The sequence below is a fragment of the Dreissena polymorpha genome, chromosome 5 (assembly GCF_020536995.1).
Source record: "Dreissena polymorpha isolate Duluth1 chromosome 5, UMN_Dpol_1.0, whole genome shotgun sequence".
Taxonomy (NCBI): Eukaryota; Metazoa; Mollusca; class Bivalvia; order Myida; family Dreissenidae; genus Dreissena; species Dreissena polymorpha.
This window is the reverse complement of record NC_068359.1, coordinates 65,059,948-65,076,397: the sequence shown is the minus strand read 5'-3', so window position 1 is coordinate 65,076,397 and position 16,450 is coordinate 65,059,948. Positions and strand designations below refer to the sequence as shown.

The following is a 16,450-nucleotide window of genomic DNA, read 5'->3' as shown; positions in this document are numbered from 1 at the left end:
CTTAATTTTCTGACACAATTATGTTGTGTCTCTAAATTTTCGGAAACCTGTATAAATGTAGTTTTTTAAATATTTTTTGTATCTAACTTTTCAGAAGCAAAATAAATATCATATCATTATTTTTGAAGGTCCAAAAACTAAGGGTAATTACGGTAATCAATATGACAAAGTCCAACAAAATGTTGACGGGCTTCATAAATCGCCCCTTTTTAAAGACTGCAGCTGTAAAGGTGGGTGCCGATTGTCCGGTTAGAAAATTTGGTCGACTAATATAAGAGGTGCCAATTGTCCGGGAATGCAAGCAAAAACAGCCCGAGTGCCGTTTGTCCTACAATCGATATACATGTATTGATGTAGCGGGCCTTTTTCGATTGTTTACGTCATGACGTTGGTTCATATGACGTAAAAAGCGTTAGAAACGACTGTTCGCGATTCCCAAGCAACGCCATTTATACCAACACGCTTATTTAGTGAGGTGATTGAATTAATTTTACCTGCTAATTCCTGTTTACTCTGCGAGTCGTCGCAGAAGTTTACGTACAATTCAGTCTTGAGTGTTTCATGGCAAACCGACAAAGCTATCCCGATCTGGATTCAGAAACGTATGATTTCAGTTGTTATTTGAAAGCTTTTAATTATAAACTAAGTGCATTTTATCATTTAATGTTGCAGCAGTGGTATCAGTATATTTTATAACCAATAGAAATAATAAACTAATGAAACTTCAGCAGTACCACCAGAAAAAAAACTAGCAAACACGAAAAGAAGTGTTTAAATAAGTTTTTAAAAATCCCCAGTGCTCGCATTTGGCCAAGAACTATTTTCAAAACATTAAAGTTAATATAGAAATTAACCTACCACCGTCAATGTTCAAATTAAAAGGCTAGTTTGCACTTTGCCGGTACGCAGTTGTTTACCACTATCGATAAAGCGGGGTTTTTGGGGCGGTAGCCCCGCTAAAGAAATATATAGGATAAAAAGGATTATTAGGTGTTGCGTTAGGTGTAAGGTGTTGCGTTAGGTGTTAGGTGTTGCGTACCGGTAAAGCGCAATTGCCCCAATTAAAAAGCTATCAAAGCATAATAAACTATATGTATTAACCGATGAACTGGTGAATGTTATGGACGAAAAGTACAGCAACAGAAATACCACTCTCTGGGGCACGAATGATCTCGTGAACCATTGCGATGTAATTAGAGTCTCCCTCTCACACCAAGGTCCTATATTCATTCACAATTGGGTTTATTTGAGATACAATGTGTACTAAGGAATGTTTATGTTTGGATAACATTCACCAGGTAAGCTGTGAAGACAGAGCTCGTTTTGGGTCATGTTTGGCACAGGTGCTACTTAAAAGTACCAGGGGTACTGTCAATTTACCAAAAAGTACACCGGAGTATGACCATGTGCCTTAAGGCATATTTTCCCTAATCGATGTACATTGTAGTTTACTTTAAGTACCTGACGTACTTTAAAGTAGTGCCTGAGCCGAAAACCAATTCAGCGATCATAGTAGAATGTTGTTTCAGTATTTCTGCGGTAGCAGGTTCGTGACCTGTAGCGGGAAAACTATCCCTCATAGATTTACCGAAGTGTGGTTGTGGGTGGTGGCATAGCATAAGAATAAACTATAAGAAGGATCTGAACAAGATAAACACTGACCTCTGTGCAGCGACTCAAGTAAATTTGACGTTTCGTACGAGGGCAATAGATAATTCAAAGTTATTTTAACACATTCAACTTCTATTTCCAATTGTTTCTAACTTTTATTAATCGCATGACCATAATCTGTACAGCAACTACATCCCTTCTCGCCTCGAGCGCGAGCCCGTCCCTTCACGCCGGGACCACCTGAACCCTACCACGAGGCCGCAACCTCGGGGCATCGAACAGAGCCAACTTCCGGACTGGCTGAGGGATGAGCGCACGACCGCTGTCGCCACTACCAGCGAGTCACATTTCCATCGCAAGAAATCGATTAGGCAAGTCTCAAACGCTTCTTTAAAGCAATTGTCCATGAACTTTTCAAATCCGTTATTGACCATATGTAATCGTAAATGTAATTATATTTTGTATTCAATATTTGTGGTCCGTTCTTCATTTTAGTATTGGTGGCTAAAATGCATTTTAATTGCACTTAGGAGCATGTAGAATAGTTATAGCTAGAAGAAACACTAACTGTTCGGGCAGTTTATGTGGACCTCAAACATATGTTGTTGTTGTTTTTCACTAGTTTTTGTTTGACGAAGACTGCAAGTGGTGAATGACATCACTTTTTGGTAAAACTATTACGGCTGAACATCGTTATATTCGGTTAGGTCGAATTTCCGCTTATTAAAAATTTCCGGAAGTCGAATGGGGAAAAACTTTCCGATAGTAACTCAACTTATTTTATATCACATATTGCCATTTATATTGTCGCTTTAACTCGAAGCAGTGTAATGTAAGGCGAAGTGATTTTGTATAATATGCTCTTCTGTTAAAAGGATTATGTATGATCTAGTCGTTGTTGGTATCGCGAATACTGAGTACAAGAACATGTTTATGTTCTCATACTGTGATATAAATTCATTGATGTTTTCTCTTATTATAATATATATTAATATCGTAATTGCGATTTTTTGTATAAACTAAACAGTTTTGACCAAAGATTATTAATGATACTGTTAAATTTAAAATAACTCTTGAGTGAAACAAGACTACATTTTACATTAAATTATTATATATTATTAATGCATTATAATATTTAACATTAAATTATACATTAAAGACTCCCTGAACACACTTTTCCAGTCCGTGTTTCACCGCAATGGAGATGTGGTGTATGTCAGAGCCCAAAATCAACTCCTTTCTTTCCCTCCCAGACGGGTTCGCAGGTACTACTTTGTAGTGGACAAGATGTTGTTACAAATTAGCCGTTAATGCATGTAAATACGTGATCAAACGCGTGTATCGGACACTGTAATGCGGTGGAGGGCATTGAATAAAACAAAAGTTGCTTCTGTACGGCAAAACATTGTTTAAGCGCATTCAGAACGCAAACACTCATTGTCAAATATTAAGTACATACATATGTTAGTAAGTGAATAAGACTTTATTGATGTTGGTGTTGATGAGGGTAGGAAGAATTACGAGCTGCAACCGTTGCCCCTTGTTCATCTTCTTGTATGATAATTAGTTACACAGATACATTATACTTCATACTTAGTGCGCCTTTTCTGGTATACATTAACAAACGTATGGTTGTGTATGTATCCAAATTAACGACTCGAATAAATGCCAATTAGTGGCTTAACAATGCACACTAATATCGGCTAGTTATTTATTCTTTATAGATAACTTAATATTTCTTTGACTCGAAAAAGAAAACAAATTGACTTATGAGAACATTCGAACTTAAAAACACATGGATGGAAACCCAACACATGGATGGATCCCCAACACATGGATGGACACCCAACGTATGGATGGACACCCAACATATGGATGGACACCCAACATATGGATGGACACCCAACGTATGGATGGACACCCAACATATGGATGGACACCCAACATATGGATGGACACCCAACACCGAATGAATTTGGGCCTTGCTCTGTGAAAAGGGGGATAAATGCATGTGTGTAAAGTGTCGTCCCAGATAAGCCTGTGCAGCGAGTACAGGCTAATCAAGGACGACACTTTCCGCCTTAACTGGATTTTTGCTAAAAAGAAACTTTCTTGAAACGATAAATACCATAAAAGCGGAAAGTTTCGTCCATGATTAGCCTGTGCGGACTGCACAGGCTAATCTGGAACGATACTTTACGCACATTCATTACACCCCCTTTTCACAGAACACGGCTCATTTAATGTATGTTCAGAATGTATTTATCACACAGCAAAGTATATACATTAGGCATTATGTTAGCACTCGTTGTCTCCATCCGATATATTGCGATGACGTGTATCTGGCGCAAATGTTTTCTTAATTCTTCCGCACTCTGAGATGTATTTAAAAGTACCCCATGTCGGAATATTTGGCAACGTGCCAATTCAATGTTTCAACTGCACTTATTATAAACTAGGCATCCATACAGCTTGAGCGTATTAATTTGGATGTATTGTACTCATTGCTTATTATAACAATTAAAAATGAAAATTAGGCATCTGTTACCAAACAGATTAAATAACACAATACACATCAAAATGTTTTACAAAAATGTCTCTGTCTTTGAGACTTCATTTTAAATATTTTTGTACTTTGCGCACAAGGATACGTTGGCATGTTCTTGTGTATTTTCCAGACAGCGCGACATATAATGGCTCTGATTTGGACACCAAGGTAGATGTGACACGACCAGGCAATCCCAGACAGAGAAGGTATGGGAAGTCGTTTGGTACGGCGTGTCGGCACCGGCGATTAGTTTAAACCCAAGTATTTAACCCATTTATGCCTAGCGTCTAGAAAAAGGCTTTGGCAAACACCGTAGACCCAGATGAGACGCCGCATGATGCGGCGTCTCATCTGGGTCTGCGCTGTTTGCTTAAAGGACTTTCTGTAAGAAATATTCTAAATAAAGAAATATACTTGACATCCCTAATTTTGGACGTTAATTGATCATATTTGGAAGGATGGGAGAGTCCACTAGGCATAAATGGGTTAAGCTCAATTGCATCGGAAGCCTGAGTCCTTTTCTGTGTAGAACCAGTTTTATTTACTTCCGGGAATGCTCCCACCGCGGGAATCAAATCCGTGATCTGTGGTTCACAAAGCGGACATCATATGCACTACGCTACGGTATTTTGTTGAATCACATTGTAATCCGGTGGTTTACAAGCCGAAGAAAACAAAGACCCGTTACCAAGGAGCGGAATTACGATCCGAGAACGCTAGATTGTGATAGTATGTAGATCGAGAACACGATGTGGGAATGTGAGATCGCGATACGAAGTAGCGAGATTGTGCTGCGTGAACGGGAGGTCGATACTGCGGAAACATTTATTATTTTTTATACATTCATTTATACATCCATGTAATACTTGTAAAATACTATTTTGCTTTAAAAACTTATAAACTAGAACACATTGTTTAATTTTACTTTTGAATATAAGATATTACAGCCAAAGTATTTGAAAAATATCTGAAACCTTACTCACCTTATAAAAAATGAATTCGTTTGTAGTTTATACATGTATAATTTAAACAGACATCCTCTATATACGTGAGATGTTTTTGTTCAGCCCATGCTTCGACAGTCGCGAGATGTGGATACTCTCACAAATGTGTCACCCGTCTGTAAATGGAGGTTCTGGTATGTAATTGTCGATGTTTATTTGGTAAAATTATATGGTTGTTATACAATGTAATAATATTATAGTCAAGTTGTAGTGATTTAATTCGATGTTTTTTTTCTGTTCTCCAAAGATTTCAAGGAATTCACGCAAGTGTCAGACAAAGAACCAACGAACAAAACGAGGCGCGAGTGCTTAGAATTTTACGAGGAAGACGAAATCTTGGTGATGTCGCCTTCATTTAAAAAGAAGACAGTACCCTTATCTGATGAACTGTCATACAGTCCCACTTACATAGATCATAATTAGCAAACTTATTAGTACAATATTTGCTGACGATGTAGATGCCATTAAATGGGAAATTAAGCATGCTTATATTGCGTTTCTGTTTGGTGTAACCGTACCAAGGCAATATCTTTACATTCACGTCATTGTAAAGAAATACCGTAATTAATGGCATGGCCCGCCGTACAATATCAATAAAACATAACATTTTATTGAGTTAGTAATGATCACTTGAAAAAGTGTGTTAAGATTGGAAAATGATAAATATGTAGTTTTAAAAATGGACGAAAGGCTAACCCATGGAAATTAGACAAGCAGTTCTTCTTATTTATTAAAAGAGATCATAAACATAATATTAAACAGTATCATAATTTTATAATAACGCATATGGCTAAACATTATCATAATCCGTTAATAACGCATATGGCTTAACAGTATCATTATCCATAATGTCGTTTATGGCTTAACATTATCATAATCTATAATGTCGCATATGGCCGAACAGTGTCATAATCTATAAAGTCGTATATTGCTAAACATTATCATAATCCATAATGTCGCATATTGCTAAACATTATCATAATCTATAATGCCGCATATGGCCGAACAGTATCATAATCTATAATGTCGCATATGGCTAAACAGTGTGATTATCTATAATGTCGCATATGGCTGAACAGTATCATAATCTATAATGTCGCATATGGCTAAACAGTATGATAATCTATAATGTCGCATATGGCTGAACAGTATCATAATCCATAATGTCGCATATGGCTGAACAGTATCATAATCTATAATGTCGCATACGGCTGAACAGTATCATAATCTATATTATTACCTGATGTCTTATATAAATGATAATTAATTATTTTTTTTTGCTATTTTCTCGTCGAAAAAGACATTTGCAATGTTTTGAACTGTTACCGGTGAATATCGAACTGTTGACCGGTCAACAGTTTGAATTATTATACCTCACATTTATTTACAATGCTAAACTCCCATAGGCCATCGTGACATAGAAATACTGTCAGACCCAGCGGGAATAAATTTACTGTCCAAAATATACTGTATCCCGCTGCCATAGCAATCAAGTGCCACCAGCGGGAAAAAATTTACTGACAAAAAAATACTGTATCCCGCTGCCTTAGCAATCACGTGCGGAATGTTCGAAAATTATACTGTCCCATTCGCGCATGCGCAGTACGCAGTTTTGCGTGTCCGTTGTATTTTGGTAATTAAAATATCGATTTCAGCTGAAACTGTGCTCTATAATAGATAAATGCCATTATTTAAGCTTTGACAGGAATCAAAAAGAAAATCAATTTAGTATAAACGACACGCTTACCTCAAAGGCAACTTTAATCTAATGCTAATAACAATAAAGTTACAACGATATACACTTCCAGTGTCTGTTCTTAAGGTGTTATGCATGACAAACACACAATCCGAAATACGTTTTGGATTCGTTCGATGCTTTAAACAAATATTTTACTGTAATAAAAAAAAACACCACGTCTATATTGTTGTCCCAAAATGTTTCGTCACCGAAATGACGTCACACAAGTACGTCATAAATTGCGTAATCAAGTGATTAAAAAAAAATACGGAAAGCTGTTTCTGTAATAGATCTATATTTTTAAAGAAATAATTGACAACTAAGAAAATTGATGGGATAAATTGATTACTAGGTCGGTGCCGAATAAAGCGAAGTTCATTTTGCTCTGCCCGTAAATCTGAACCACTCAACAAACTAATGGTTGTTCATTGCTGAAACAAAATTCAATTATTGAATATTTAAATTGTTCATGGTTCATATTAATTGTTCATGTTTTAATAGTTTATTCGGTATAATAAAATAAATATTACATGTCTGACAGGGTGACAGTAAATTTGTCAACTTTCGGAAAAATACTGTCAACCTTGGCTTCGCCTCGGTTGACAGTATTTCCTCAAGTTGACAAATTTACTGTCACCCTGTCAGCCATGTAATATTTATATACTGTTGCCCGCTGGAATAATGACGTCATTTCGTTGAAAAATGACGTCATTTTACAGTTAAACAGTCAAAATTATTTATTTTATCGATTACTGTTGTGTGTAAATAAAAATTAAGTTTGCTGTTATTTCTATGTTGGAAATTTGATCAGGTAATAAAGCACTTATTTCATGGATGCTTGGTGAACAGTCAAAACTGTTGTCCCTCGGTATCAGGGCTGACATTTGGAACTGTTGCCCTCGGCCTATCGGCCTCGGGCAACAGTACCAAAGTCATCCCTGATACCTTGGGAAACAGTTTTGACTGTTCACCGCGCATCCATGAAATAAGTGTATAATGTCGCATCTTGCTAAACATCATAATCTATAATGTTGCATATTGCTGAACATTATCATAATCCATAATAACAGATATGACAAAACAGTATCACAATCCATAATGTCGCATATCGCTAAACATCATCATAATCCATAATGTCGCATATCGCTAAACGTCATCATAATCCATAATGTCGCATATTGCTTAACATCATCATAATCTATAATGTCGCATATTGCTGAACAGTATCATAATCCATAATAACAGATATGACAAAACAGTATCACAATCCATAATGTCGCATATCGCTAAACATCATCATAATCCATAATGTCGCATATTGCTTAACATCATCATAATCCATAATGTCGCATATTGCTGAACAGTATCATAATCTATAATGTCGCATATTGCTGAACAGTATCATAATCCATAATAACAGATATGACAAAACAGTATCACAATCCATAATGTCGCATATCGCTAAACATCATCATAATCCATAATGTCGCATATTGCTTAACATCATCATAATCCATAATGTCGCATATTGCTGAACAGTATCATAATCCATAATGTCGCATACGGCTGAACAGTATCATTATCCATATTAACGCATATAGCCGTGGGCAATAAAAGGAATCACTTATAAAATAAAAAGTTGTTTTGTTTGAGCTAATAATGTACATTTGTTGTTTTTGCAAATGTGTCTTAATGAAACGACATTTACTTGAATTAAATAATTGAATTAAACTAAACCAGTCAATAAAGAATTAAGAAATAAAAAAAGAGACCCAATCAACATGGTTGGTCCACCAACGCAACGAAAGTTTTGCGATTGTCTTTGTTCAGAGGGTTTATACGATATATTAAATCCGGCCCTCATAAACGTACGGCTCATTTTGAATTATTATGAATTATTGATTACTTACGGATTGACAGTTTCCTCGTCACGTAAAAACAAATACATGCACAATAAGGAATGTACGAGTTACACACAGGGTGAACTAGTCAACTTGTAGATCGACAATAATTTAAACATAATTATGTACACATAAAGCTATCTGAGTGACAACGTGAATACTTTGAGGTACATGGTATACATTTGAGACGCGTTTTGAGAAACCTGGGCATAATGCATGTGCGTAAAGTGTCATCACAGATTAGCCTGTGCAGTCCGCACAGGCTAATCAGGGACGACACTTTCCGCCTAAACTTGATTTTTGGTAAGGATGGCTTCGTAGAAACTAAAAATACCATAAAAGCGGAATGTGTCGTCTCTGATTAGCATGTGCGGACTGCACAGGCTAATCTGAGATGACACTACGCACATGCATTAAGCCCAGTTTTCTCAGAACGCGGCTCATTTGTGTACGGACATGCATGAATGAAGGTCTAAGACCATGGCTATAGACTAGCTTGTATAGAACGCATCACAGCATCGCCTTATCACGCGATCAGGCTTTCACACAATCATTGTTGTAGTTTCACAACAACCTCTGAACACAACACTAAAAACTCATTCAATCTTCACTGTGTTCTAATATTGTGATAACAAATATATCCATTCAATGTACACGTGCTTTCGAGTGTTCGCCTGAGTAGGCCACGGAATTAATAGTTGCTATTGCTATTGTCGTGCCATCTTTGCTATTGAATGACACTGACGTCACTAGAACAAGCTGATATTTAAAACATGGATGCAGGATAACGCCATCAATGACGTCAGGACGTGGCGATGCTGTATCTGCGTATAGTTGACCGATCCTCCTTGACTACGGACAAAAGTGGGTGGGGTAGCAGACCGGAAGTGCGTTTTCGGCTCAGACGGTGCGAGAGCCCGGATATGAGCGGAGATATGTTCCCTTGATCGGATGTGACGTCATTTGTCGTCGACTCGTCATCTGAGTCACTTTCACCTTGTGTAACTACAACGACATACATTTTTCTTTACTCAAAAAAATGTCAAGATAACATATTGCGCGAAATAGAGTCTCAAAATAAAACCAGAGCACCATGCAACCACTTCCAGCGTTGCAAACTTTGGAATTTCCCGGTGATAGTGGGTACGTTTGGTATAAGCAACCATACACAAACCATATGCTGGATTTAAAGTCTGGCATCTAGGTTTACCCATGCATTTATTTGCATGAATAATTATTATTTCCAATCCGTATTAATAAATAAACATATATATAATTCGCTTTGTTATCTCAACATTATCAACGAGCATCGTTTGAATAATTTTGATGATATTTGACCAAAATATTTTGAACTGCTTTTACCAGTTAAGAAAATGTGCACTTACAAGTTATCATATTAAAAAAATATATCACATATCGTTACTATAAATAGTAACAAAATGACGTCTCGAGCGGGCCGTTATTCGTATCTAGCGGGCAAATATAAATTATATCAGCTCGCCGGGCCGATTTTTCATATCAGAAAATAATGCAATCGCGCGACTAGAGCTTCTGAACAAAATGGCGTCCACATAAAGTCTTGGCCAAAGGTGTTCAATAAAATTAAGCTCCAACTCAATGAAAGATTCGAACATAATTACAATTACACGTAGAACAAGATTTGGATAATACAAATATCGATTTAAACTGAAACTCATCTGTACATTAAATTGATGCCACTAGGCCTATTTGTGATTTAACAAGATTCGTCAAACACTGAAACAGCAAAATTCATAGAAAAAGACTCACATACCTCGATGACAACCTTAATCCGTTTTTATAATAACAAAATAACACAGATATGTAATTCCTTTTTCTGTTATTCTATCCGTTTATCTTTTGATTTTAAATCACACTTTTTTAAACGATTGCATCGATTGCTAAACACTGTCCCCATAATAAAAACGATTTACGAAATCGAATCTTGAAGCGATTACTTTTATTTCTATCGATGCTTATAGTTTTAATTATGCATGACAACATAGACGTAGATAACACGTCTCTGATGACAAACACAAAATCCGAAATACGTTTTGAAATCGCTCGATGCTTAAAAATGTTTAATTGTTAAATAAAAAACCTCCACGTTCGTTATCCTAAAAACCAGAGATTTTACATATAGGTAGTTTCTTCAATGAAATAACGTCACATGAAGTAAGTCATATAGTTGCAAAATTAATTGAATGAAACAAAAGTACGGTATACTGGTTATGTATAAATTGTTGTTAATGACCAAAAAAAATGAAGTATGTGATATAATCGATAACACACGTCAGAGCTGGGCAGGACGTCTATTATCGACCCTAGCCGCATAACGGCCCTCGGGCCAAAAGCCCTCGGGCCGTTATGTCGGCAGCGGGCCGATTATAGACGTCCGGCCCAGCTCTGCCGTGTGTTATTGTCTAAATAATAAACTTTTGAACCAAAATGAAATGTTTAACACACTTCAACATCGTGTTACCTATCACAGGAATTTGTTGAAGTCTGACGGGTATTTTGAAGTTGCTCTGAATGTCCGGCTCTGTCCCGCCATTATACAGTCCGAGGATGCCGAGGTAAGGGGAAACCACTCTCGCTACCAGCTTCTCCAGTTTCATAGAGTTCTCTGTAATGGTTTGGTCCCGGACGCTCTGTAGCACGAGTAACATTTGCTGGACAGAAGAGGGCGCCTTTTCGTCGTCGGGAAGGCTTTGTAACGCGTCTGAAATGTAAGAAAATGTTGGTATTTAGTAGATGTTGTATTGACACTTCTAATATCATGCAGGCTCGTTATGTAGCCCTTTTTGTTCACATTGGAACATTTACGCAAAAGAAAAAAAAACACATGCACAAAATTAAGCGCATGAATCCTATATATGACGTTCTCAGTATGTACGTGTCTACAAATATAACGGGATTTCCTAATATCGTTCGGTACGGTACGGATATTTACGATACATGTATTAACGCATAATACTATTGAGCTTTCCTAGCCGTTGAATACGGAAATTCGTTGATAGCAGACACAATGATTGGTATATAATAAAGGGCATACAAGCATGTCTACAACTATAAGAAAGAAGCCCATGCAATGATATTCACTACTGCATGTGTTCAAATGTATTTATTTAAACAAAATTAAGGTATGGTCTTCGTGATTATCGTTCATTTTTCCAAATTTGAAATATCCCTAATAAACAAAATACATTTCAAATAGTTTGTGTTCGCTCGCTTAAATATTTTTTGAAAAAACAACATCAGTAAACAAATAATTAATTGCCTTGGAGCCGACATCATCGCCAGATGATCAAGTGATCAAGTGGTCGAAAAACTAAGACAAGCAGTTGCCTCAGTATTGAATTGTAGCAGTTGTACGTTGGATAAGAAAATGAAATACCTGCCACTGGCAATTTGAGCAACACTGTGTTCCGGAACTCCAATAACGTCACTTCCCGTATAGAGTAGCTTTTCGTCTGCAAGAAGTACAATGTATAATCATTAAAATGAATTATGTTTACCGACAATTTATCAGGATGGCATTCCGATTACGATATCCATCCTCCCAACAGACTTGTAATGTGATCAAGTAACACAGACTCGAAAAACTGTATGTACTTGGTATCGGTGGTCCTGACTGTGCGATGGCACTCGCCACATGGACGAGCCCCGTCACGCAAATGCGGCGTCACATATCTCAATCGTTAAACTATATGAGTATCGCTCCTGGAAAACGGCGTTTAACGCATGCGCGAGACGTGTTTTCCCAGATAAGCCTGCGCAGTCCGCACAGGCTAATCAGGTGCGACTCTTTCCGCTTGCATTGTATTTTTCTCTTCTCAGCAGAAATCCTGTTAAGGCGAAAAGTGCCATCCCTGATTAGCCAGTGTTGACTGCATAGGCTAATCTGGGACGACACTTTACGCAGATGCATTAACCCCCGTTATTCCAGAGCGATAGTGATATTCATGTATACTGACCTTGATGGGGTAGAGCAAGGAGAGCGATAGTGATATTCATGTATACTGACCTTGATGGGATAGAGCAAGGAGAGCGATAGTGATATTCATGTATACTGACCTTGATGGGGTAGAGCAAGGAGAGCGATAGTGATATTCATGTATACTGACCTTGATGGGGTAGAGCAAGGAGAGCGATAGTGATATTCATGTATACTGACCTTGATGGGGTAGAGCAAGGAGAGCGATAGTGATATTCATGTATACTGACCTTGATGGGGTAGAGCAAGGAGAGCGATAGTGACATTCATGTATACTGACCTTGATGGGGTAGAGCAAGGAGAGCGATAGTGATATTCATGTATACTGACCTTGATGGGGTAGAGCAAGGAGAGCGATAGTGATATTCATGTATACTGACCTTCATGGGGTAGAGCAAGGAGAGCGATAGTGATATTCATGTATACTGACCTTGATGGGGTAGAGCAAGGAGAGCGATAGTGATATTCATGTATACTGACCTTGATGGGGTAGAGCAAGGAGAGCGATAGTGATATTCATGTATACTGACCTTGATGGGGTAGAGCAAGGAGAGCGATAGTGATATTCATGTATACTGACCTTGATGGGGTAGAGCAAGGAGAGCGATAGTGATATTCATGTATACTGACCTTGATGGGGTAGAGCAAGGAGAGCGATAGTGATATTCATGTATACTGACCTTGATGGGGTAGAGCAAGGAGAGCGATAGTGATATTCATGTATACTGACCTTGATGGGGTAGAGCAAGGAGAGCGATAGTGATATTCATGTATACTGACCTTGGTGGGGTAGAGCAAGGAGAGCGATAGTGATATTCATGTATACTGACCTTGATGGGGTAGAGCAAGGAGAACGATAGTGATATTCATGTATACTGACCTTGATGGGGTAGAGCAAGGACTGAATAACGGGCAGTATTTCACAGTAGAAGTAGTCCCATTGGTTTCCAAGGTTACCGAGAAGAGACTTGCCTGCAAGAAAAAAACTCAGTTCAATATACGAACTTGTGCGTTGCTTCATCAAAGGTATCATTACCAGCATTTGTCTAAAACTTACATTAATCACGGAGATATACCCTAAACCGAAATCGCGTTTCTTCGCTGAAATCGATTAAAACGATTACTTTTTTGTTATAAAAATTACAGTTTTTGAAAAAAAAGATGAAACGGCGCCCATGGCGCTGTGTGATCAAATATCTAATAACACTTTTTGAAAAATCGTTTCCGATTAATTTGTCACTTTACAAAAAAAAACGGAAATAATATATTTGAAATCAACTTATAGATGTAATATAATTTTTCTGTTCTGCATGTATATTTCTTAATTGAATCGGGCTTTAAGCCCGTGTGCTTATGTTATACGTTATTAAAAAAACGCACATAAGGTTGCGTGCGAGTCAATTCGTTATAGTAAACGGCCCGCTGCTTTGTATTAAGGCATGGTAATAATCGACTTTAAAATGTACAACACACAGTCCCAAATGTAGTCCCGCTTTTATATTGTCTTGTTCACATAATCACATACTTCAGAATACAATCGTCGCGATAAATTAGATGTTATTGTATTCTTTTGACAATATGTGGACACTTGATATTGTATGAAGATTGGAAACCTTTCTTCGCGTTCAAGTCGTCATTAAAAGCACAAAAGACGTACTTATATGAGTCGCGTTTGTGAAAACTGGTCTTAATGTATGTGCATAGAAATTAATCCCAAATTCACATGTGCACACCGCACTTGCTTATCATTGACGACATTTTCCGCTTTTGTGAAATTTTAAGTTTAAAGAAAGTATCTTCTGTTCGAAAATTCAGTTAAGGCGGGATGTGTCGCCCCTGACTTACCTATGGGGAATACACAGACTTATCTTGGACGACACTTTACGCGCATGCATTGAGCCTAGTTTTTCCATAATGCGGCCGATATGAGATTCTCACTAGCCAATCCAAGAGGCATAGTTCTCACTAGCCAATCCAAGAGGCATAGTTCTCACTAGCCAATCCAAGAGGCAAAGTGGCTGTAACAAGTTTGTGAACTCGTAAATGGGAATGGTTTGCGCTTACGTAATAACCAGTCATAATTTTAAATTCCACTTACATAACTATGTGATCGTTATATTTTTATATGCATGGGAACTTGTTAAACATAGAATATCATTCGGATATTGCTACTAATATTGTTTTAGACTTAACCCTGGATATTATAAGGACCATTTCTCACCGGTTTCCAGTTTTATTTTCTCCCGTAGTATGACCATTCCCTTCTTTACCAGCTTGTCCTGGAAACAATAAATACGCAGGGCATAAGATAGTTTTTAAAATGAGAACTGAGACGTTGAAAGCAAACGTTTAGTAATATAATGGCCTAATCCGCCTTATTTAACACATTTTTTTATACTATTTTTGTCACTTTCGCATTGTTATGCGTGTGTTTCTTGCTTATATATTGTCAGTTTTGTATTTACATGTATAACGATGAACAAGACTTGTTCAAGTTATACGGATAAACTTTCTGGTCTGTTCTGTTCTGTTATTCTGAACACAATCGTTCGGTGCAGTTCTGAAAACGTCGTAAGCGAAAAATATTATGATTTTTTTCTTCTTAGACTTCCTGACAGACAATTCGTTGACTTCGTTCCAATCAACAAAACTAGAACTACAAATTGATTCTACGCTTTCCGTGTTAAAACCCCATCGTAGTCGCGCTGTACATCACTTTAAACTCACATTTATTTTCAGCAGAGTCAACAAAAAGAAGCATTTCAGAAACGAGTTCAGTATCCCAGTTCCTGAATTCACAAATTCATTATTGACTTAAAGAATATGTCAATCGAAAATATTTAAAGGCATTATGAAAAGGCATTATATTCGATGAAATGTGTGCGATAAATTCAGTACAAGTTTTTTTTGTTCGCAAGAAAAGAATTTAATAAGGTTTAATTAAAAAAGCTTTTTGTGGGATAGGAATATAAAATTAACGATTTTCGCTCGGCAATACCGCAGTCTACTTACTCCTTTAGTTCAGCTATCGAATGTCTTAAAGGGGCCTTTTCACGTTTTGGTAAATTGTCTAAATTTAAAAAAAGTTGATTCAGATTCGCACATTTTCGATTTAGTTATGATATTTTTGAGGTAACAGTAATACTGAACATTTACCATGCTCTAATATACCCATTATATGCATCTTTGCCGATTGAAAAACCTGAAAATTATAAAGCGTTGCTACACGAAACGATTGAATAATTTGGAGAGTTCTGTTGCTTTCGTTATATTTTGTGAAACTAAGAGGATTGCTTATATAGAGTATAAAATACTTCCTACACTGTATGCGGAAGGATGGTCGAGTGGTCTAAGTGGTAGACTTTCCAGGGGTCAATGGTTCGAGCCCTATTGAGGGTTACTTTTTTTCTTTTTTTATATTTTATTCTTGATTTTTACTTGAGCTTTTTAGAGCAAATGTTTACATTAAATGACAAACCTCAAAACATGCCAATATCAGTGAAAAGGCCCCTTTAAAAATATCAGATTGTTACAGGGATCTATTCACAGATTGTGGCATGATTTGTAGGTTGTCATTAGATGCTTACAATTGATAAATGTTAAAATTGGAACTTACATATTCCATTAAAAAAC

At 37.1% G+C, this 16,450-nt stretch overlaps 2 protein-coding genes across 9 annotated transcripts in view; one reads left to right on the top strand and one right to left on the bottom strand.

Annotated features, from left to right (window-relative positions):
- The first annotated feature begins 416 nt into the window (after positions 1-416).
- On the top strand, positions 417-5,643 carry LOC127882048 (uncharacterized). Of its 2 annotated transcripts, none has more exons than XM_052430444.1 (6): positions 417-602; positions 1,797-1,982; positions 2,794-2,876; positions 4,290-4,365; positions 5,227-5,297; positions 5,411-5,643. In XM_052430444.1, exons 1-6 carry the CDS (start codon positions 562-564, stop codon positions 5,584-5,586), a joined length of 633 nt encoding a protein of 210 aa, XP_052286404.1. In that variant the 5' UTR covers positions 417-561; the 3' UTR covers positions 5,587-5,643. The 2 variants fall into 2 exon arrangements, with proteins under 2 accessions (XP_052286404.1, XP_052286405.1); XM_052430445.1 differs by having other exon boundaries at positions 5,401-5,548.
- A 232-nt stretch (positions 5,644-5,875) lies between these two features.
- LOC127882047 (proline-rich protein 5-like) overlaps positions 5,876-16,450 on the bottom strand; it is a 65,772-nt gene continuing 55,197 nt past the window's right edge. For all 7 annotated transcript variants that reach the window (XM_052430438.1, XM_052430436.1, XM_052430442.1 and 4 more), the window contains 5 exons: positions 15,039-15,096; positions 13,698-13,789; positions 12,218-12,293; positions 11,303-11,542; positions 5,876-9,807 (listed from right to left, as the gene is read on the bottom strand). In XM_052430438.1, coding sequence (XP_052286398.1) covers positions 9,605-9,807; positions 11,303-11,542; positions 12,218-12,293; positions 13,698-13,789; positions 15,039-15,096 — 669 coding nt within the window. In that variant the 3' untranslated portion in view covers positions 5,876-9,604. The remainder of the gene's footprint in view (positions 9,808-11,302; positions 11,543-12,217; positions 12,294-13,697; positions 13,790-15,038; positions 15,097-16,450) is intronic.